At 41.2% G+C, this 24,714-nt stretch overlaps 1 protein-coding gene across 7 annotated transcripts in view; it reads left to right on the top strand.

The window, feature by feature from the left end:
• LOC137381443 (centrosomal protein of 164 kDa-like) overlaps positions 1–23,317 on the top strand; it is a 173,706-nt gene extending 150,389 nt beyond the window's left edge. For all 7 annotated transcript variants that reach the window (XM_068054036.1, XM_068054040.1, XM_068054037.1 and 4 more), the window contains 9 exons: positions 180–306; positions 3,939–4,000; positions 5,019–5,226; positions 7,619–7,726; positions 8,364–8,478; positions 12,385–12,747; positions 13,827–13,893; positions 18,047–18,169; positions 21,862–23,317. In XM_068054036.1, coding sequence (XP_067910137.1) covers positions 180–306; positions 3,939–4,000; positions 5,019–5,226; positions 7,619–7,726; positions 8,364–8,478; positions 12,385–12,747; positions 13,827–13,893; positions 18,047–18,169; positions 21,862–21,958 — 1,270 coding nt within the window. In that variant the 3' untranslated portion in view covers positions 21,959–23,317. The remainder of the gene's footprint in view (positions 1–179; positions 307–3,938; positions 4,001–5,018; positions 5,227–7,618; positions 7,727–8,363; positions 8,479–12,384; positions 12,748–13,826; positions 13,894–18,046; positions 18,170–21,861) is intronic.
• The last annotated feature ends 1,397 nt before the right edge of the window (positions 23,318–24,714 follow it).

The following is a 24,714-nucleotide window of genomic DNA, read 5'->3' as shown; positions in this document are numbered from 1 at the left end:
AAAAAAGATGAAACTATACTACTAAGGCCTGGAGGGCCGAATGGCTTGTTCCTGTGCTGTACTGTTCTTTGTACAAAATATTCCACATTCAAATTTTCTTGAACTGTGTTAAGATGTGGCCACTACAGTTAAACAGTGTTTAATGTAACTTAATTCTAAGATGAAACATTATTTTGCAGTGAGTTGGAGGTGACAATCAAAAAAAAGCAAGAGACCCTAAAGGAAGTGCCTATAATCAATGGAACCTCTGGTGGTGTGGAAGGGGATGAACTTCATATTGAAGATTTAAACTCGCACATTAAAGCAGTGAGTGAAGTTTAAAAGCAAATAGAACCCTATTTTAGACCAATATTTTCAATAAAATTGAACCTCATCAATCCGGAAAGGCCAATTTCTTGTCTTTACGTCCTTACCATTTTGCCATAAATCTTGGACTGGAAGGGTTGATCATACTTTGCCATTTGGCAAACCAGAACACTGTTGTTTAATAGGTTTAGAGTTCTATACTGAGTCTTATTAATGTCAAGTTTATACCTCTTTGGAGACCAGTGCATTTGTGTCTTCCAATAAGTCAAAGGATATCCATAATAAAAACAAAAAGTGCTAGAGTTAGATAGCAGAATCTTAAAAATGGATGGATATGTTAAGGTTTTACGGAGAGACCTTTCACTGGTAATTGTATCTGATGTCAAATCTCTGCTCAAAATCTAATCTTTTTTTCAAAATGCTGAGGATCTGCTGTATATTTCCTGTATTTTCTACTTTTATTTCAAATTTTCAGTAGTCGCAGTTTATTTTCTTTTAATTCATGGAGATTGAAATTTTTTTTGTACCTTTGTTGCCTGTTTTGAGCATCAAGCACTTCTGCTTCATTTATGGCACAGCCAGATGCAGAGCAAAGCTGCTGTTACTTTTCCCCCTACCTTCAGAAGCATTTCCTCCTTTACCAGTGCAACATTTGTCATATCTTACATCTTCCATGCTCATAGCCTGCCTGAGTAAGATTGCCAGTTAAGGCCAGAATTTTACCAGCAAGGTGCTATGAGATACAAGCCTCCCTTGCACGTAACTCACTAATGCAGGCACGTTTCACATGAGCCTTACTTACACATTCTGTCAATCCAGTAAATCTTCCACCTTCTGCAGCCCTCTTGCCTCTTCTTTGAATGCCCTTACCATTTCCCTGGTACCGTTATCACATGAGGCTGCAGTGTGGGAAATGTATTGATCTCATTCTGTGTGCTCCTTTCCATCACACCCTTTGCAGGAGCCAGTGAACTGCCAATGGCCCAGTAGTATGTCAAACGAAGATACTTTTTGTGGCGCACCATTTCAGAATTCGTTGAAGATATGTACACAGCAAGGTGACATGTAAGAACAAAATTTAACCCCGTGAAACCCAAATGCGCTAGGTGGACTTTTTCATGTGCTTGCAGGTTCTCCTACATGGTGCTCCCCCTGCGCTGTCCGCTGAGGTGCTGGCAGGCTGCTGACATTTCTGCTCTGTGGCTTTTGATGACTGTGATGGTCGTCCTTTAGTTGTCCAAGGCCTGTAGGGCCCCGGCATATTGTGGACCTCCTGCATAGGTTTATGAGCCATCTCTGTCTCCCCTCACACAATTGTGGTGCTGGTGTCACACTCAGAGGAGATGAGGACCTGCCATTCATGCCAGAAGCATCCTGGGAGGAGGCCCCAGAGGCTGCAGACAGCTGCTCCATTATTCTTTCAGACACATTTGGCACTCCCTGGTCACTTGAGGAGTCAGAGGACCTGGCGATGGCTCCAGGCGTTTCATCCCCCTCTTGCGCAGCCATTGCTCCACAGAGTTCACGGAGCTGGCGATGGCACACAGCTCCGCGTGCATCTCCGGCATCCACTGAGTGGTATGCTGGATGTGGCTCTACATGAGGGTTGCCAGTCTCTCGATGGAGGAAGTCATGCACGCACATGCCAGAGTCAAGGCGGCACTCCTGGCCTGGATGGACTCCTCCATCGTCCGCGCACGGGTCTGCATAGCCCCTGGAAGCTCCGCCAGATGTTCACGCACCGCGTGCTGAAACTGCCTTGTTGATACTCCAGAGGCATGTCACCAGCCTGAAGCTGAGCATCGTGGGACTTTCCACAGTCCTCTGAGTAAGAGTAGCCTCAACTGTCACTGCATCTGTCATCTGATCTGGCGCGTCCATGCTGCGCTCACCAGATTGTGACCCCCGATACTGCTCTCATGCAACTACCCACCTGCGTGAACGTATCTGTGCTGGTGGAGGGTGCGGGGAAATGATGTGACAGTACACCCTCTGAGGTCGCCTCCTTCTCCAACTGCTCCTCAGAGGTGGAGGGCTGTCACACAGGCTCGGGAGCTGGCCGCTCATGTCCATGACCTGCAAGGGAGGGAAGAGTGATGAGAGGGCAATGCACTTTCCAACGCGTTCTTTTGACTGCTCATCATTTGCAGCTGAGACCTGTGGAGCACACAGGAGCACGATGCAATGTGCTTGCAAGACGGTCTTTTGCACCCATCCATTAGGCCACTCACTCTCTTGGGCTCGACACCCATCTCACCATCAGCAATAGCCTTGCCTGCCTCCATTCCTCCCGGCTCCAATGCCTGTTTCTCTATGGGCATGAAGATGGCCACGTAGGGCACATCACCTTCAATTCTTGACCTTTCCCTCGCTTTGTGAGCTTTCTTCTCCTGCAAGTACCTAAATTCTCATTGTTACTCACCCATCAAAGACATGCATGACTCCTATGTTGGTGGCAGCCTAACTCTCCATCATAATGCTACAAGTATGTATCCTGCATGCAGCCAAGCAGTACTGGCTGTGCAGGAATCAACTCTGCCTGACCAGTGTCCTGCACAGAGAGACTAACATGCATGTGACAAGCAATGCTGATGTCTGGGCATCTCTACTTACTGGGTGGGCAACACCCTTCTCCAGTCTCATATTCATCTTCAGTCACATTAAGGCTGCAAGCTTAATATTATGCACTGCACTCGCCTTGCCAGAATGCATGAGATCATGACTCTCTTTCAGCACTACAGCCAGGTATGGGGGACCTCTTCTGCTCTCCCCAATCCAGGCCTGCTTGGTTTGGCGAGCCGGTCTCCTCCTGTCATTCCGAAAGAGCAGGGATTCCCTCTGTGCCTTTACAACTTTGAGAAGCACTTCCAGGGAGGCATCATCGAAGCATGGAGTGACCCTTGATCTGCCTTTGACCATGTATTCAGTTGGTGCTGCTGCCAGGGCTCCCTAGCTGTTCCCTCTGGGGCTGTTGTATGTGCAAGTTCTGCTGGCTGCCTTTTAAAGATGGGGCCAGCACCTACCAGTCGTTAATCGGCTAGCTCTGAGAATATTGCATTTGCCACTTTGTGCCCCCACCCCCCCAACCGCATCCCCCTGTCTGTGCAGCCACCCGCTTTCGGTCCAGACATTGGGACTTGGTTGCTGCTGGTAAAATCCTGGCCTTAGTGTCTGTTTCTGCTGAATTGTGGTCAGATTTGTGCTACAGACCCCCACCTAGTCGGAATTGGGTTAAGACTGTCCATGCAGTCAACAGAAAGAGAGGAACCATATTGAACCCCTCAATTCATGCACTAGCCAAATAGGTCTTCTTGGGGAGTTAGACTTCTATAGTGTATTCACACAAGTGAATAAAATAACTTTGGGTGGTGCTTATTTCTGTGGCTTCTTATTTGTTATATAAAGCTCTGTTTCTGGGAGATAATAATATAGCTGACTAGAGTGGAGAGACCTTTTTCTTGTTCATGCATAGTTTATCAAGTCTAAAAATTTAATTTTAATATTTCAGGCAGCACCCATATGAAACTTAATCTGTACACATTCCAACAGCTGGCTGATTCACTCATCAGTTAGTATTTATCAATATTTCAATATCCATTGATAAACTATTTCTTTTGTTCTTAACTCTTAAGAATCCAAATCGCAGCAGTTCCCCCATTCCCAGAACTGAGGACGAGGAAGTCAGCTTGGATAAGTAAGTGCGGAATATACAGTATTTTCAGCCACTTTGTCTCCTGTAATGTATACTATTCCACTGTTGCATGCTAAAAAGTAAAAAGCTAATAATGTTATAATGTGTGTTACTGGTGACATTTTATATATTGTCAACATAGTAGCATGTCACCAATCAAGGTCAATAGGTAGGAACCCCTGTATTTTGCATTACTTCTAGCAGCAGCCCTTAGAACCCACGGAAGTTGGGACTTAAACATTGTTGGAGACATAGAGTTTGCCTCCCTTATACTGACTGTCTTCTTGGCAGTGGCATATCGATAGTCCATTGTCAATGTATGAATGCTGTAATAAATATTGCACCATGTTATTTACAAGTTTCTCTCCTCCCATTTGAAGCAGTAAGGAATGTATTTAAAGATTAACACAGATTGGAGCAAACTGATGGAGCTGCAGGCTGACAGGTCCCCGGGTCTTGATGGGCTTCATCCTAGTGTCTTAAAAGAGGTGGTTAATAAGGTAGTAGATGCATTGGTGTTAATTTTTCAAAATTCGCTAGATTCTGGAAAGGTTCCAATATTATTGGCAACCAGTGTCAATAGCTTGTCCAAGAATGTAGTTATAATGTGGCCAGTTGTTGAGTAAATCTCATTTTGTTCCATCCTGCACTAAGAATGTGCCTTTATAACAGTTTCTAAAATCACCCTTTACCACTAATGTATTGAGAAACATGGGTGAAGGGCCAAGTCTCATAATGCAGGATATGAAAGTGAAACTGAGGTAAATCAGAAAGTTGTAACAAGGCGTTAGAAAGCTAGAGTTTAAAAGTCTGTAGATAGCAGGAGGAAGGGAAGACTTGAGAGAGGTGAAGAGTTTCATAGTTTTCCCATCATGGAAAAGTTGAGTCAAAGACCATGCAATGAGTCTTGGTTTCAACATTGGGAGGAGAAAAAGCAACTTGTGAATTCAATGAAGTTTGAAACTGACTTCTGTGTTCTGTATTACCAATTAAAATGGACTGGTTAATCCACCTTTCCCAGTGTAAGGTACTACATCTCTGCTGAAGGGCAGTCCATCAATAAAGCCAAAGAATTCCTTGTGAGACATACCCGCTCACTTCGGAAACGACAGACAGCACTCAAGTCAGCCAAACAGCAGTGGAGGCATGACGTGAGAAAAGCACAGGAAGACGTGCAAGACCCTGAGAGTGCTCAAATCCTGCAGGATGTCTACAAAAATCTGGAACAGGTGAGGGGATTAGAACTGAACAAAAGCCATACCTGATGATAGAGGAAATTTCACCCCCTTGTTAACATTTTGTGCATTTTTGCAATCCTTTGGATCTTCTGTTGGAAGTATTTAAAAAGCTCAAAAAATTGCTAAGAAAATATAGATATATGATGTGGTTAAAATGCATAGGTGTTAAACAATAAAAAGTTGAGATGCTTCCTTTCAACATTTGAAGGGATATTTTCAGGGGAAGCAGTTTAGGAGAGTGCAGTAATAGCTGTAAATTAGGAGGTGGAAGGGAGAGAGGAACTTGCTGAAATTACAATCACCAGGGAAGCAGTGCTGAGCAAACTGATGGAGCTGCGGACTGACAAGTCCCTGAGGCTGATGGGCTTCATCCTAGTGTCTTAAAAGAGGTGGCTAATGAGGTAGTAGATGCATTGGTGTTAGTTTTTCAAAAGTCGCTAGATTCTGGAAAGGTTCCAACAAACTAGAAAGTAGCAAATATAATCCCTTTATTCAAGAAGGTGGGGAGGCAGAAAACAGGTAACTATAGGCCAGTTAGCTTGACGTCTATCGTGGGGAAGGTGTTGGAATCGATCATTAAGGAAGCTCTTGCTGGGCACTTAGAAAAGCTCAAGGTAATCGGGAATAGTCAGCATGGTTTTGTGAAAGGGAAATCATATTTAACCAATTTATTGGAGTGCTTTGAAGGAGTAACATGCGCTGTGGATAAAGTGGAGCCTGTTTATGTACTGCACTTGGATTTCCAAAAGGCATTTGACAAGGTGCCACATAAAAGGTTATTGTGCAAAGTAGGAGCTCATGGTGTAGGGGGTAACATATTAGCATGGATAGAGGATTGACTGGCTGGCAGAAGGCAGAGAGTATGCATAAATGGGTCTTATCTGATTGGCAGGATGTGACGGGTGGAGTCCCTGCAGGTGTCTGTGCTGGGGCCTCAGCTTTTTAAAATTTATATCAGTGACTTAGATGAGGGAGCGATGGCATGGTAGCTAAATTTGCAGATGATGCAAAGATAGGTAGGAAAGTATGTTGTGAAGACAGCATAAGGAAGTTGCAGACTAATATAGATAGGTTACGTGAGTGGGCAAAAATCTGACAGATGGAGTATAATGTGGGAAAATGTGAAGTTGTTCACTTTGGCAGGAAGAATAAAAAAGCGGATTCTTTCTTAAACAGGGAACTACTGCAGAATTCCGAGGTGCAGAGGGATCTAGATGTTCTATTGCATGAGTCACTAAAAGTTAGTATGCAGGTACAGCAAGTAATAAAGAGAGCTAATGGAATGCTATCCTTTATGACAAGAGGAATTGAAAATAAAAGTAAGGATGTTATGCTTCCGTTATACTGGGCCTTGGTGAGACCACATCTTTGTGCAGTTTTGGTCTCCTTATTTAAGGAAGGATGTGAATGCGTTGGAGGCAGTTCAAAGGAGGTTTACTAGATTGATACTTGGAATGAGCAGGTTGTCTTATGAGGAACGGTTGGACAGACTGGGCTTGTTTTCACTGGAGTTTAGAAGAGTGAGGGGAGACTTGATTGAAGTATACAAGATCCTGAACGGTCTTGACAAGGTGGATGTGGAAAGGATGTTTTCTCTTGTGGGTGAGTCCAGAACAATTTTAAAATTAGGGGTCGCCCTTTTAGGACAGAGACAGGAAGAAATTTTTCTCTCGGAGGGTTCTATGATTTTAGAATTCTCTGCCTCAGAAGGTTGTGGAGGCGGGGTCATTGAATATTTTTAAGGTGGAGGTAGATTAATTCTGGTTAGGCAAGGGAATCAGAGATTATCGGGGGTAGATGGGAGTGTGAAATTTGAGACAGAAACAGATCAGCCATGATCTTATTGAATGACAGAGCAGGCTCGACGGACCAAATGGCCTACTGCTGCTCCTAACTCGTATGGTTATGGTCATATCTAATTTTCTTTCCTCCTCTCCTGGAGTATGGTTTCACAGGCGTTGGTAACCTTTTTGTACCCTTGTCAAATGATCATTCTTCGCTTGTGAACCTGGTGAATTCCAACAGGTGATTTGACTATGGAGAGTATCACAGCAAAGTTTACAACTGTTCTTGCACTGTCTACATATGTATACTTTTCATTCAAGTGGCTGGGTCAAGACTGGGTTTTGAACTTGGGACCTTTTGGTCTTTATGACTAAATATCACACCCAGGTGCATGCACCTACTCAGCCACTGGGGAACAAATTTGCCAAATTCAGACAGCAGGTGCGCAAAATCTAAAGGCAACTTTTCTTTTTGTTGATCAGTAAGGATGATGGCCAGTAGGGCAGGTGCCAGGATGGCTGCAAATGTTACGAGCAAAAGAAATTATATCTACTTCAGGTACTTGACTCATTGCTCATGTTCTTCTGTATTGCTCTAGGAAGCCCAGCACCTGGATGAGATGAAAATAACAATGAGGAAGGGGCAGATGTTACTGCAAAAGAAGGAGGAAAAGCTTAATCAGCTGGAATCGTCTCTTGCTGAAGGGGTGGGTGTCCTTTGAAGACAGCTCACTTGAATGAACCATGGAGTTGGGGGGTAGGACATGGGCTCATCTCTATGAATCCATATGTGGAAGATCTCAGTTCCTGGGGGAGGGTTTCTGAGTGCCTGCACATGATTCTTATGGGGAACCAGCATCTTAGGGAAGTTGTTCTTTGCTGTTTTTGAATGTAAGGAAAAGCTGTGGAAAAATTACAAGATTGATATTGAATTACCAATGGCTCATAGTCGCGCTTTAGCACTTATTTATTCTCTGGACTTCCCCTCTCCCATGAATAAGTATTTGAAAATATTTTTTCTGCCAACTTCTCCTTCTCCCCTCATTACTTGCAGTGGTACAGTTTTACAGCCTTGTGCAAGTGGACACTCTAAATGCATGAGCCTCTACAGTGAGTGAGCTTGATGGTGCAGTATTGGTGTCAGCTAAGCCCAGTCCTATCACCACCTGTTGTCCAAATGAATACTCCCAACATAATTGGACAACCTGGCCTATTTCCCCCTCTCTAAACCAGGGGTGTTACCCTGGCTGAGATCAGCCGACTGAGCACACACAAGGGAAACTGCATTTTAAATGCTTGCCTGCAGTGGATCGAAGAGTGAATTTAAACGTTATAATCCATTAGATTTCAGATGAAGATACGCCAAAAGTTACAGGAGACAAGAAAGCTGTAACCTTTGACATTACAGACTCCGATGACATTAGCAGCATTGCCAGCGTTGATTCATCTCAGCAGAAAAGTGAGCACAGAAAACAAATGTTACAATTCCTGTTATAAACAATATTTCACGTACTAATTCTAGTTATGTTTCCTGTATATTACTTTGCATGTGACTTGTAGGTCTGTAATATGATCATTTCTTATTTTAGAGCTGTTTTTCCCTTTTCATTTTCCTTTGTTGACCTTTTAGGAACATAGGAACAGGAGTAGGCCATTCAGCCCATCGAGCCTGCTCCGCCAATCAATACTTTCATGGCTGATCATCAGCTTCAATGCCTTTTTCCCACACTATCCCCAAATCCCCTTATGTCATTGGTATTCAGAAATCTGTCAATCTCTGCTTTAAACATACTCAATGACTGAGCTTCCACAGCTTCTGGGGTAGAGAATTCCAAAGATTCACAAACCTCTGAGTAAAGAAATTTCTCCTCATCTTGGTCCTAAGTGGCTTCCTCCTTATTTTGAAATTATGTCCCCTGGTTCTAGACTTCCCAGCCAGGCGTAACATCTTAACTGCATCTATCCTGTCTATCCCTTTAAGTATTTTGTAGGTTTCAGTGAGATCGCCACTAATTCTTCAAAACTCTAGAGAATACAGGCCCAGTTTCCCCAATCTCTCTTCATAGGACAGTCCCACCATCCCAGGAACAATCTGGTGAATCTTCATTGCACTCCCTCGATGGCAATAATATCCTTCCCAAGGTAAGGGGACCAAAACTGCACACAGTACTCCAGGTGGGGTCTAGCCAAGGTTCTGTACAATTGAAGCAAGACTTCACTACTCCTGAACTCAAATCCTCTTGCAATAAAGGCTAACATATCATTAGCCTTCCTAATTGCTTGCTGCACCTGCATGTTAGCTTTCAGTGACTTACTGACGAGGACACCAGGTCCCTTTGTACATCTACACTTTCTAATCTCTTACCATTTAAGAAATACTCTGCACATTTGTTCCTCCTACCAAAATGGATAACCTCACATTTTTCCACGTTATATTTCATCTACCATGTTCTTGTCTACTCACTAAGTCTTACCAAATCCCCTTGAAGCCACTTTGCATATTCCTCACAAAACACATTCCCACCTAGTTTTGTGTCATCCGCGAACTTGGAAATACTACATTTGGTCCCCACATCCAAATCATTGATATATATTGTGAGCAGCTGGGGTCCAAGTACTGATCCTTGCGGTACCCCACTAATCACAGCCTGCCAACGCGAGAATGACCCGTTGATTCTTACTCTCTGTTTTCTGCCTGTTAACCAATCCTTAATCCATGCTAGCATATTACCTCCTATCCCATGTGCTTTAATTTTGCTAACCAACCTCCTGTGGGGGACTTTATCAAAAGCCTTCTGAAAATCCAAGTATACTACGCCTACCAACTCCCTTTTATCAATTCTGCTAGTAACACCCTCAAAAACTCCAATAGGTTCGTTAAACATGATTTTCCATTCATAAATCCATGTTGACTATGCCCAATCAGATCATTATTATGAAGTGTCCATTTATCACATCCTTTAGAATAGATTCTAGCATTTTCCCTACTACTGATGTAAAGCTAACTGGCCTGTAGTTCCCTGTTTTTTCTCTCCCTCCCTTCTTAAATAATGGGGTGACATTTGCTACCTTCCAATCTGTAGGAACCATTCCAGACTCTATAGAATTTTGGAAGATGATCACCAGAGCCTCCATTATCTCCATAGCCACCCCTTTCGACACTCTGGAATGTAGAATATCAGGTCCCGGGGACTTATCAACCTTCAGCCCCATTAATTTCTCCAATACAACCTTCTTACCAATACTATTTTCCTTCAATTCTTCATTCTCCCAAGTGCCTTGGATCTCAATTCTGGGAGATTTCTTGTATCTTCCTCAGTGAAGACAGACATAAAGTAATCATTTAGCTTCTCTGCCATTTCTGTATTCCGCATTATAAATTCTCCTGACTCTGCCTTTAATTGTCTTAGCCAAACGTTTCCTTTTTACGTACCTGTAGAAGCTTTTACAGTCCGTTTTTATGTTTTTTGCTTGTTTACATTCATATTCTATTCTCTCTTTATCAGTTTCTTGGTCCTCCTTTGCTGTATTCTAAGAGCATCCTAATGCTCAGCTTTACTATTATTTCTGACAACTTTATAGGCCTTTTCTTTTAATCTTCTATAATCCTAAACTTTCTTAGTTTGCCACGGTTGACTGTCTTTTGGGGTTTTTGTGCCTTGAAGGAATGTATAATTGCTGTAAACTATGTAGTAATTCTTTAAAGACTATCCATTACCTATGTACTGTCATACCTTTTAATGTATTTTCCCAATCCACCTCAGCCAATTTGCCCCTCATACCTTCATAATTTCCTTTGTTCAAATGTAACACCCCGGCTTCAGGTTGAACTACCTCACTTTCAAACATAACGTAAAATTCTATTATATTATGGTCACTGATTCCTAAAGGTTCTTTTACAACAAGATTATTAATTAACTCTTTCTCATTATATAATACTAGATCTAAAATAGCCAGTCAGTGCCTCAACATATTTCTCTAGAAAACCATTCCTAACACACTCCAGAAACTTGTCCTCCACAGCATTAGTGGTCATTAAGTTTATCCAGTCTGTATGCAGATTGAAGTCACCCATGATTACCGTATTACCCATGCTACATGCCTCTCTAATCTCCTGATTAATACCAGGCCTTTGCTGTTTCTTAGCTCCACCCAGATTCCACATTTTGTTCTTCCAATCTGAGATCCTCCCTTACAGATGTACTGATCCCATCCCTTATTATCAGTGCAACATCACTTTTAACGTTCCCCTGCCTTCCATGAGTACAGATGGCCTGCTTTGTTAGTAGACCATGTAACTAGCTAGTAGCCACTGGAGAATGTTGAAAAGAAAAGACTTACATTTATATCTTTCATGATCACCGGATGTCTCAAAGCACTTTAGAACCATTGAAGTACTTTTTTGAAGTGTAGTCACTGTTGAGACAGAGCAATTTGTGATGGCCAATGTGTGGAGGCACATGAACACGAAGAACAGAGCCTGTGCTTGGCTGTTCTGGTTGAGATTGGGAACTCGCTATTTAGCTAATCTTGGTTTTGACTCTAATTCGTTCTGCTTTGAGGAACATATATTTTGATACCACAAACCATGACTCCACTCGATTGGCTATGTTTTCTAGTTTGTTTTTTTTAAAAGATGTATATTTTTTCTACACAAAATTTTTCTGAATGTTTTAGTTTTCTCTGATTCTGGCAGACATATTTTTAGACAATATGTAATGTACAGTAATCCACTGGATAGGGATTGTGTCTGGATCAGTCATCTATAAACTGACTGTTCAGATACGAGTGCACGGAAGCCAAAAAGCAGTTACACTGTGATTTGATGTATTGAAGCCAAGACTTTGAAATGTTGGGATATAGATTTAACCCACCATTTCACACATTGAGAGTTCCTTATCTCACTCTATCAATAAATGAGGTCAGTACAGGTGGATCAAGATTTGTAGTAGCCTGAAGCAGTTGAAATGCAAGTAAGAAACTAATTTGGCATTAAATAGACCCATTGTTCCTGTTTAAGCCTGCACAATGAAGCCTAGATTTCCCATTTGCCATTATTTTAACACCATTTCAAATGGGTTAGCGCTGTCAATCAGAAAATCCAGATCTAGTATTATGTAATGAGAAAGGTTTAATTAATAATCTTGTTGTAAAAGAACCTTTAGGGATGAGTGACCATAATGTGATAGAAACAACAATGCCACTTACCAAGTGATTCGACTGTGGGGGAGACATAAAAGTTGTGTCTGGTCCTGTCCTCACCTGAGGATAATTGGGAAAGTATCTTTCAACAAAAATAGTTATATATAAGAATTTTAAGTCTCAAGACTTGAACTTTTTGAATTAACTTTTATTATTTTCACAGACTTAAAAGCCGAGTTGCCCCTTGCTCAACATGCCAACATACAGTACCTCAGTGACTCTGTTCAGAAAATTACGAACGACCTTAACACTGTTCTCTGTATTCTTGGATCATTGGGGATGCAACAGTCACCGCTTTTTTCCACAGCGCAGGCTCTCAGTGTCCCACCTCCCAGCAACAGTGTGCCTTTGTCTGTGTACACTTCCTTGGGTAGGGCCCAGACCAGTATGTCTTTGCTTTCCTCCAACACCATTCCCTTGCCTTCGCAGTGGACTTGGAACAGAGGAACAAATACCACCTCCCAGCTTCCTGCAGCTCAATCTGTGGATGATGCACTCAGTGAGAAGTGGCGCAAGTACTTCCCAGGTCAGATGCTAATCTTTGCTTATTATTCCCTAAGGCTTGTTACAAAATATATTTGAATTGTTTTAACAAAATAATTCCTTCTTAAGTTGTGTGTGACTTTTATTCCTGTACTTCTGTTATATTTTATCTGCCATGAGGTCGGGAGGTCTGAACTAATGGAGTAGTCAGCGATTGCAATCAGAAAAACACTTTGTACTGATGGTGTAGGATGGGTCTAATTACTCTTTTGTTTACTATTTTGGGGAAAGGGTTTTGGGGAATGGTTAATTTGGAGGGGCCAACCGAACAAAGACCAGTACTTCTTTGTAACCAAATTCAAATTGCAAAAGAGACTCAGATTCCAAACCCTGGTCCCCACTGTGGGAGATTTGCACTCGACTGTTAAACATAGCTCAAACTGATCAAAGCATGTTTTGTATGTGTTTTAAGCCTAAATGTATGATGCAAACAGAATTTGCTCAGTTTTATACATGCTTAGTTAGAATTTGTTGCAGCTAATTATTTGTGAGCGGGTTTCTAACATTTATTAGATAAACAATTCAAGGATTTACCTTCTTTGTTGACACATTGAAAGTGGTGATTGAGGCAGAGACAATAAGGTACATTTTACAAGCCCCTGTACCACTGATGGAGATTCTCATGCAACCCAGTACATATATAATAATCAGTGAGCTGCCCACGATTTTCCATCCATTAACATCAGTGGATAGGAAAAGCTTTCAAAATCCAATCAATTCTTTCTGATTTACCTGTCTAATCTCTTACCGTTTTAGCTTTGGCAGTGTCCTGAGCTATGGCCATTTACTCCTCAAATGTTTTCCCAATGAAAAAGACACAAGAACATAATGGCAGGTCACCTGCCCATCATCTTGATCATGGAATGCTGCGTGAAACAGGAAAGCTACATGAGGACAGAGAGTGGTGAAAGTAACTTCGGGGGGAAAAAAATTCTCAAATTAATCAAACCGAGTTTTCTGATTCAGTTCATAAGTTGGGGAAGCAACTCATTGGACTTGAGGTCATTTGGTTATCGTGTTGATTGCTTTTTTAAAAATCTGATCATTTTCTCTCATGGCCAGGAGGGATACCAACATTAAGTAGAAGTTCCACACCCCTTGAGAGCCGTTTGGGATATGTTTCTGCAAGGTAAGAACTTTATTATTTGAGGGAAATATCTTTGGCTTTGTGGTTATTTAGTCCTTCAGTTTAAATTGGATAAAACTTCACTGTGCATGGCCGTGGGATGGGACTGGATGCTTCTCACTTCATGGAATCTACTTTCACCCAAAAAGGTTGTGTTGTCCAAGCTCCAGTAGCCTTGCCCATGATGCTCCATAATTGAATTTCTGTCTCCCCTATGCTGAAGCTTTCTGCTGAGGTAACATCTAAATCACTGACAGACAATAACTCATAGAACTGTGATTAGCAGATTAAGGTGCTGGACAAACCAGGAGGATTTCTGTGCTGCTGAGCTGTAACATCATAGTATTTGTAACCATGGCGGAATATTGCTTAACCAAAATGAGAAACAGATCTTTCTTCCAAAAAAAATGAATATTTGACGGATCTTTAGATGCTGAGAGATGTTTTGAACAGTAATTGAAATTTTTAACGCTGGGATTGTACAGAAGTCTATTCGTGTACATCAATAAGTGCATTTTTTTTTTCAAATAGTGATCTTTTTAAATAAGCCCAGACAAATGACTACCCCATACACTTTGTACACTTAAGCCAACCTTGTAGCACGAGGTCATAATGCCATATAGTCTTCCAATCCAGCATTTGTCATGTTTTGTTCAAAACCTTAATGCACGACCAACTTCCTCTCTTTGTCACCTAATGTAAAAATGGACAAAAGTTTCTTGTGAACACTTCCTGTACAAGGAACCCATTCAACCAAATTTGTGATCCTTTACCGTATGATCCTTTCCCTGTAAAACTGATTTGCATGACTCCTGTCATCTGACTATTTGTGAAACAAATATTCCAGCACCCTAGTTCTCAGAAAGGCTAGGTGATATGCAAGCAGTAATTTTCCAGCAGCATTGGACATCACAAGTACGCAGATTTAATTAGTGTTCCAGTTGCTAAATATCAGCTGCACAAGAGTTCAGAAATAATATTGTTTGGTTTTTATATATGTGAAGTTTTCTTTTAGGTTATTTTCCCCCTTAAATGTCAGTTTTCCAAGGCTGTTGCCAATAGAAACCCAGATGAGCAGGATTAGCTCTAGGGGACAACAATTTTGCACATCACAGAATCTGCACACACTCTTCAGCTTGCTGGCTGCTGTTCAGCAGATTTTTCAGATACAAAAATAATCAACCATGGTCTGTTGGAAGAAATATATAGGACAGTGATGTATCTCAGTTCTGTGTTCTTTCTTATGCTAAAATTTCAAGACTAACAGTCATCCAAATATAATGTTACTTTTTTAAAATTTGTCTTTGCAATAATATGCAACTTGTGACAGTATTCATGAATGTACGATGAGGGGTGCTACGTTACCACACACACTTTTTTACACTTTTTTTGCATGCAAGTGCAGTTGATTAAAATACATATTTCCTGTCTTGACCAACTTCAATACGAAATAGGTTGTTTGCATACATTTAAATTTACATATAGTTTATCTGCAAATATGTTCATAAGTAGGCATATTGCTCAGCGAGCTTCCACTTCCTACTCCATCTTGTAGTACCAGCTTCCTGCTCTCTTTCTCCATGCTCAGTTACTTCCTCACTGTCCATCTTCAATTCCATGTGGTATGTTTGTCAAATTGGCAGCAGTGCTCAGCACTAGTGAAATCCTTTAGAACCATGGAGCTGTTTCATCTGTGCTAAGCAGCCTGGGAGCACCCTTTTCTTTCTGCAGCATGATTTCAGTCTTTATCTCCCCGCACCAGCGTCTGCTGAAGCATTCCCTCTGTGTCTTTGTCTATCTGGATTACCTGTAACAGAACCCCCGAGGTGTCTCTCATCAACACAATACTGAATATCGTATCATATGTGTTTTTATTTATTTTTATTTAGAGATACAGCACTGAAACAGGCCCTTCGGCCCACCGAGTCTGTGCTGACCAACAACCACCTGTTTCTACTAACCCTGCAGTAATCCCATATTTCCTACCACCTACCTACACTAGGGGCAATTTACAATGGCCAATTTACCTATCAACCTGCAGGTCTTTGGCTGTGGGAGGAAACCGGAGCACCCGGCGAAAACCCACGCAGTCACAGGGAGAACTTGCAAACTCTGCACAGGCAGTACCCAGAATCGAACCCGGGTCCCTGCAGCTGTGAGGCTGCGGCTAACCACTACAAGTGTTGACTGCATATTTCACTCTGATATATAATAATTGTTATTTTTTCTGTATTTCTGTGTTTGTTTAAGGTCGGAGCCCTAAACGTTGCAGACCAAAATGGTCATGGTTGAATCCCCAGTTTTTGCTCATATAGCTGAGCAGGATAGCTGAAGGGGTACTGTAACTGGCCTATGTGTCCCTGGGTTCAGGGCAAGAAATTGACCAGGCTTCCCACATCTGATTTTTATTGAACGAAAGAGCAAGGAGAGGGTGGGGAGTTGTAACTGAGATGTAAGCTGGAATATGGAGTGAAAGCTCCACAGACACATGCCTACTTGTGAATATGTTTTGAGTGTAAATTGTATGTGAACATCACTGTGAACAGAATTGGGCTTGGTTGTGATGATTCCTTCAATCAGTTAAACTCCATTAAGGGTCATAGAGTCATACAGCACAGAAACAGGCCCTTCGGCCCATCATGTCTGTGCCGGCCATCAAGCACCTACCTATTCTAATCCCATTTTCCAGCACTTGGCCCGTAGCCTTGAATGCTGTGGCGTTTCAAGTGCTCATCTAAATACTTCTTAAATGTTGTGATGGTTCCTGCCTCCTCCACCTTTTCAGGCAGTGCCTTCCAGATTCCAACCACCCACAGGGTGAAAATGTTTTTCCTCAAATCCCCTCTAAACCTCCTGCCCCTTACCTTAAATCTATGCCCCCTGATTATTGACCCCTCCGCTAAGGGAAAAAGCTTCTTCCTATCTAACCTATCAGTGCCCCTCATAATTTTGTATACCTCAATCATGTCCCCCCTCAGCCTTCCCTGCACTAAGAAAAACAACCCTAGCCTTTTCAGTCTCTCTTCATAGCTGAAATGGTCCAGCCCAGGCAACATCCTGGTGAATCTCCTCTGCGCTCTCTCCAGTGCAGTCACATCGTTCCTATAGTGCGGTACCCAGAACTGTATAAAGTACTCCAGCTGTGGCCTAGCTAGCGTTTTATACAGCTCCGTCATAACCTCCCTGCTCTTATATTCTGTGTCCCGGCTAATAAAGACAAGTATCCCATATGCCTTCCTAACCACCTTATCTACCTGTTCTGCTGCCTTCAATGATCTATGGACAAATATACCAAGGTTCCTCTGACCTTCTGTACTTCCTAGGGTCCTACTATCCATTGTGTATTCCCTTGCCTTGTTAGTCCTTGTCAGGGAAACTGACAAGATTGTGTACAATGCTGTTTTTACTGCCTGCCCTATAAAGTCAGTGGAAAGCAGTCTAATAACAGTGTTCCAACTGATCCTGTGAGTTTCCCACCAGGCTAACTAGGTTAAAAATACTCCCCTCATTGTCTAGATTCACAAATTGCGCAAGTTACTAGGCAGTGACCATGGACCATATATCTGTACTCCGGCATGGAGTCAACATCTTAAGTGGAGAACAGGATAGAAAATTTGCAGAAAAAGGAAGAGAAAGAGAAAATAAACACATCCCTAAGGGGCTCATTTAATCTACTTCTTTCGACCAATTGATACTAGGGACTACATTAGCAGCTTACTATTCAATAACTTAAATATTCCACATGTGGCCACAATAAGAATTGTTGTCGAGCAACTTAGGACAGCTGCTTAACCTTGCTACACAACCTTTTTGCAGTTCGCCATTTCTCTGTTGAGTGCCTATTCCATAAAGAATATGCATATAAAGCCTTCTTAATTCTGAACAGTAAGCTGTTTCATTGAAATGGTAGCCTAATAATCCAAATCAGCAATGGCAAAAAAGTCCTCACCTAGATAATGGCCACAATGAAATATCAGTTGGCAAGAAGAGTACTGGGGTGAGTCATCAACCAGTCTTAAGATGTTGTTTTCCTGTTTTTATCCTTTGGTATTCTTTAAGAAAGGTGGTAAATTTGTACAGCCTATATTTTTATGGTTGATCTCAATTTTAAGTTCTGTTTTGCTGACATTTGTTTATTAAACATTATTTCTCACAGTGACCAGGTAAAAATGTTACATCAATCCCATTCCAAGATTACACAAGGGGACAGAAGTTCTATTCAAGGGATGATTGATGCTAATAAGAAGTGGCTGGAAAGCTTCAAAAAGGACCCAAAAATGTATCCTTCAAAAAAATTCTGAAACCATACTTAGTGATCATTAGCAGAGTGATAAAAGGGCCCCTCTGTCACCTTCTATTAATTATGAATCTTTCCAAAGGTCATGGAGTCAGTTCACTTCAACCAAAAACAATGTATATTCAGAAAAGAATTGGTTTAAGCACTTGATTTTAATACAGGTAACCCAGCACAAAATGCTGGTAATTATTTGTGCCAATTCTTGATTATTTATGGCACTGTTAAGCTAAAGAGCAGAGTTTTTAAAACCAACGTGGAATATTTCTGCAGTAGCGGGGGTGTAGCAGCTGTTGTGGTATCAGAAGAGGGGAAGAAGCACGCCTGCATCTGTCGCTGAGTTAATCCATGGCTCATAGAAATAGAAGATGTCAAAGAATATACCCAGAGGATTGAGGGCATGACAACAAAGCTGGAACTGCACAGCGAATAACATTCTTTAAATCTATTTTTTAAACAAGTAATTATTTTTCCCTCGTGAAAAAGTGGCTGAATGTGAGTGTGTTGTTGCAGGGATGAGCTTCACTGTAGACTGGTGTTAGTCAAGCTAGGCCATGTTGATTCAGCAGTATCTCCACAGAATTAATGAAAAAAAATCATAGGTTTAAATGTCTGGATCATGAAATTAATCTTTTTCTACGTATAATTACTTGTTCCAGTAGTTAATGGTCATTGTGTCCGTGCTTTACTCTGAAGGCAATTCTTCAACCTTTTCACCCTAATGGGCGCATTCTTTCTCTAATAGTTGTCTCATTTGATTATACGTGGGGCTGTAATTTTGCCTTGGTAAGTTTTAGGGAAAATCAAGACCCTTTTCATCAGAGCAAAGGTTAAGAGTATATCTGATATAAGTGTCCAAAATTATAAAAGGTAAATAGAGAAAACCTATTTCCACTGGTCAGTGAGTCTTTAACTAAGGGGTAATAAATTTAAGATTGTGAAAAGAACAAGAGGTTGGGGGATTATTTTTACAGTTATTAGGACATCAAATGCCCCAACCGAAACAGTGTGAAAGCAGGATGTAACAGCTTATAAAAGGGAAGTCCACAGTCTGTAAACATTGTGTGTATTTGATTTGCATTGTGCAGTGATGGTTCTGTCTGTGGCTTGCTGGAGACACTGCTGTATATTAGGACGGGCCTGGGTGTTTTCTGGTTGGTATTCTTCCTTATCCCCTCCATCAACAGAGTCCAGCACGAGGCTCTGTCGTCTTGTGTAAACGTTAAGGGCTATTTATGCTCAGTCCTTTCTTGCTGGAGCCAGGCATAGCAGCATAGTGGATTTCTGAGGCAAATCAGACTGGAGATGAAAGGGAATACTGCTAGGCGTGAGAGGTGTACGCTGGCCGAGTGCACTCCCATAGAGAGTTTGCAGCAATGTGAGTTTATTTTAATCCCAACCAGCCTAATGAGTTGTTTAGGCTGGTAGATTTTTTTTGAAGGTAAGGGCTTTTTGTTAATATGATTCATCTCATTCATCTGAACTTCTATGCTGGATGTGGCAAGCGGGATTGCTGTCGGGGTCCACATTGGAGTGTGGTGTTGAATGAGGCAGAAACTGGTAGGTGGTTTTAAAGGACCCCAAGAATCACCAGAGAGAAAATCATGGGATCCACTACATCTGTGACAAACGATATTCAAAGAGTAACTGGAACCAGTGGTAATTTTTTAATCAAAAATTTTGGGGGGAGAGTTGTCATGATATGTATCTCTCTTTGAGGTTTCATCTTGTCTCATTTTCCATGGCCTTCTTGAGCAATGCACCAACAGTAGCCAAGTGACTAAAAGAAGACTCTGCTCCAGGGAGCAATAAATGCTATTTTGTACAAATCGCTAGGAACTGTGCAGTGGTACCCATTAATGAACTGCTGTGATTTCTCTCCTCCCTCACTTTCACGTACCATCTGCTGCAAAGGGTATGCGTCATTCTGTGCAGAAAAGGACACACGTTTTAATTATTTCCAAATACAGTCTTAATTTTGCTTTGCAGTCTTGCACAATTGTAGGGACATTGTATTGGTCACAAAAACTTGACTGCCACTTGATGCCTTCCCAAAGCAATCTGCCTGAGTCCAGAGACTCCATAGTATGGGAAATACTATGGTATATACTGTAATATACTGAGATGCAGAGGGATCTGGGTGCCTTAGTGCATGAATCACATAAGGTTAGTATGCAGGTACAGCAAGTAATTAGGAAAGCTAATAGAATGTTATCATTTATTGTGAGGGGAATTGAATACAAAAGTAGGGAGGTTATGCTTCAGTTATACAAGGCCACATCTGTAGTACTGTGTATAGTATTGGTCTCCTTATTTACGGAAGGATGTAAACACGCATTGGAAGCAGTTCAGAGAAGGTTTACTAGACTAATACCTGGAATGGGCGGGTTGTCTTATGAGGAAAGTTTGGACAGGCTAGGCTTGTATCCGCTGAAGTTTAGAAGAGTAAGAGGCGACTTAATTGAAACGTACAAGATCCTGAGGGGGTCTTGAGAGCGTGGATGTGGAAAGGATGTTTCCTCTTGTGAGAGAATCTAGAACTAGGGGTCGCCCTTTTTAAAAATGAGGGGTCGCCCATTGAAGAAAGAGATGAGAAATTTTTTCTCATCGAGGATCGTGAGTCTTTGGAACTCTCTTCCTCAAAAGGCGGTGGAAGCAGAGCCTTTGAATATTTTTAAGGCAAAGGTGGATAGATTCTTGATGAGCAAAGGGGTGAAAGGTTATCGGGGATAGGCAAAAATGTGGAGTAATCAGTTCAGCTTTGAACTTATTGAATGGTGGAGCAGGCTCGAGGGGCCAAGTAGCCTACTCCTCCTAATTCGTATGTTTGTATGAAATATAGGCATGAAGCTTTGTTGCACAATTTTTTTAACCTCAGAATGCTGCCTGTTTGAAAAGAATTACCCTGCTTTTTGTTTGTTTTTATTTGTTGAACAGTACTGGTGGCATCATCAGTAGAAATAGCTTGGAGGCAACACTGAGGCTAATGGTAAGAGGCAACTGAATTAACACAAATAAAGATGTAACCCAGGGTGCTTCAACTATTTATCATCTGAGCTGCTTCACATTGTTTGGCTCGGTAATTCCTCAGTTCTTGTCATGACTTCAGCAGGACTAAAATGTTAAATAATAGGATGCTAAAGGTGATTTGAAAATGCTTTTTTCTGGTTTTATGCAGGCTTATTAATATTGTAGCTCCTCGTTAACAATGAAATGAGTAAAATAGCCTTAATTACGTTTTATTCGTTCCTGAGATTTGGGCGTCGCTGGCAAGGCCAGTGTTTATTGCCCTAATTGCTCTTAAGAAGGTGATGGTAAGCCACCTTCTTGAACCGCAGCCGTGCTGTTAGGTAGGGAGTTTCAGAATTTTGACCCAGCATATCTTAATTACTGCTTTCCAATTAAGATAATTAGGGGCATGTTTTGAAACATTAACACAAGATAAATATTTTCAGGAGTTTTTTTTGGGGGGGGGGGGTGGGGGTGGAGCGAGAGGTGGTGGGTTTTAGAAGAAAGACATTTATATTGGGCCTTATGATATCTCTGAGAAACTTCTTCCAGCCCTTCACACACTTTGAGATGCAGCGACTGTTACTACCATGTCAACAAACATTGTGCAAAGTAAGATCTCACACAGATCTTAAATCTTGTTACTTTTCCTTTACATACATTTTCAGTCCTCTCTTCACAAGAACAAGCAGGAATCCCTCCACGCAAGGTTTAATCCAGCTTGGATTGGATGAAAACAATCAAATTAAAGTCTACCATTTTTGAGAAGCTGAGGTCTCCTAATGGTAGTTTCACTGTAGCTGTTGGGTGGGTGCAGTGAAATATTACTCTATCTGATGTATAAACCAGTCCCAACACCCCTTCTTGGAAAGCACCTATTTCATAAACTATAATGGTAATTAATTTGAATCTGTTATAGTTAGCAATAAAGGATTTTCTACCCAGTATTTTTCTAAGTAACCCAACTGATTATTTAACATGTACAAAGTACGAAAAACTGTGGTGGGTGGGGGTCATGATGCTTTCTGCCAAAGGTATAACTGATTGATTGAAGTGTGCATAAAATGCTTTATTTATTTTCAAACACAATGACTTGATGTTTTCATTTTGTATAATCAGATTTATTGCTGTGTCACTTATTGCCCAGAAAAAATCCTGGATCTGGACATAAAGGAGAATGCAAGCATTTGCAAAGGGACTCTTCTGTACAGGCTATATTTTCTTCTGTAAATCCAATCTGTGGTTCACATTATATATAAGATGTAGGATTGCAGAGTTTGCCTCCAGATGTCAGGCATACAAGACTTTCCCTGGCATTTCAATATTGAAGATTCTCTGTGTCACAGGTGACGGGCTAGTTGTTCCTTGTCTGTTCATGTATTTTTCCCCATTTCAAGGCTGGAATCTGATGTTTATCATTTTCCCATCTTCACTCCTTTTATGAGACAAGTTTAAGGGTTCTACTTCTGTCTGAACAGTGGTAATCAAGAAAACAAATGCTTTTGGAGCAGGTAAAGGGCATTATCGCTATCATAACCCCTCCTTTTTAATCAATCTCTACTTCATCTACTCACTTTTCATCATATCCTTTAATCACTTCTCTTTTCAGGAACACATCTAGTTGCTTCTTGAGCCGATAACATACTGTTTTTTTCAATGGCTTTCGCTGGTAACTTATTCCACAGTCTATTAACCCATTCTATAAGAATGGTTAATCAGCTTTCCCCTCTTAGTCCTAATTATTTTGTGTCCTTTGTGCTGGAGCCCTCGTCCTGCTGAACAATATATCTGAATCAACTATCTCAAGCTTCCTCATTATAACAGCTTCCATGAGGTCATCTCGAAGTCTGCCTCCAAAGTTTAATTTTGTTAACCTTTGCTCATAATATAGATTCCAGTTGCCCATCACTAACATCCTTTCTATGCTTAGGTGACCAGACTGTACAAAGTAACCTAAATAAGGTCTGAGCAACGCATTGAACAGCAATAATAAAATGTCTTTTGATTTATGCTGTATTTGTCTCCCAGTCAATGGCAGTACTTTATCTCCCCTTTTTATGTATAGCCAAACACTGTACTGACAGTAATAAAAACAAGAAATGCTGGAAATACTCAGCAAGTCTGGCAGCATCTGTGGAGAGAGAAGCAGAGTTAACGTTTCAGGAAGAAGGGTCACTGACCTGAAACGTTGACTCTGCTTCTCTCTGCACAGATGCTGCCAGACCTGCCGAGTATTTCCAGCATTTTTTGTTCTTTCAGATTTCCAGCATCCGCAGTATTTTGCTTTTATTTTACTGTACTGACAGTGCCTAGATCTCTTTTCTATGCTGCATGATTGTTCCATTTAATACAGATATTCTTTTGGTACTGTGATCTTACAATAATTATTTTGCACTGAGCCATAGTGAACTGCGTTTCCAGCCATGGTATATTTATCTAAAGGATCCATACCCTCTGAATCTGGCTGTTTCTCATTGGCTTCTATTTCAACAAACTTGTAAGTTTTTTTTTTGTGTTTTTTTAATCTACTTATAATATTATGGCATGTGTCCCAAGACTGATACCTGTTCATAATGGTTACCCACTGTTCCTTTATAAGGCAGTATTACTGTCTGAGAGTTTTTTTTACCATACCTATTAATTATCTGTGAGGAGCCCTGTCTCAGATTTTCTAAGAATCTAGACATATGAATTTCATCACTCTTTCCACAATGTTATATTTTTGAAAACACCAGTAGGACACATCTAATGGCCCCGTAGGTAAATGCACAATGTGTAACTAAACCACTGATTAGAAGGTCCCAAGTTTGATTCCCAATGTTAGTTGATTTGAGTCATGGTGGCAGTAGGGAATACCAGTTGCCTTCAGCCAGGGTTTCAACTCATCACTGTGCAGTGATCCAAGCTGGAAGGTGTGGGCATCAGTTGAGAAGAGAACTGGGCTTAAATGTGAAGACCCCAATGTTTGAATAGCTCATTGTCTGGGCTCACACTTAAGGAATGACCATTTGGATGAGGAACCAGAGTAACCTTAGCTTTCTATTTTTCAGCGCATCTCCCAATTTTAGAAACCTATACTGGTAGAGTGCCCAGCTTTTCTAACTCTTGTATGTTGTCGAGATGATGTATATTATCTGTTTTAAGAGCAGTAGTCTTTTCATAACTGCTTATCAATCTCTTGTGGCGTTAGACACGATGAAAGAAGACCAAATATAATCTTCAGGTGAGAATGGGGAAGTCAGGTCAGGAGATAATTTGGCCAGAGTATGCAGACATAATTTAGTCCCAATTTAAAGTTATACATTCTGTTATTTTTATATATTTCCATTATAAATTCCTATGTCTGCATTGAGAATGGAAACTGCCTATCTACACTTAGCACACTTCAGTTACACCCTTCTGCCACTGTGTGTGGCTTGAGGCGGGTGGGGGGGGGTGGTGGAGAATGTAATCACAGCATGACAAGTTTACATAGGTGGCTTTTATTATAAATGCGAATTTAGAAATTTGATGGAAAAATG

The sequence above is a fragment of the Heterodontus francisci genome, chromosome 22 (genome assembly GCF_036365525.1).
Source record: "Heterodontus francisci isolate sHetFra1 chromosome 22, sHetFra1.hap1, whole genome shotgun sequence".
NCBI classification, from domain to species: domain Eukaryota; kingdom Metazoa; phylum Chordata; class Chondrichthyes; order Heterodontiformes; family Heterodontidae; genus Heterodontus; species Heterodontus francisci.
Note: the sequence above shows the minus strand (reverse complement) of the source record. Positions and strands in the feature narration are given on the sequence as shown.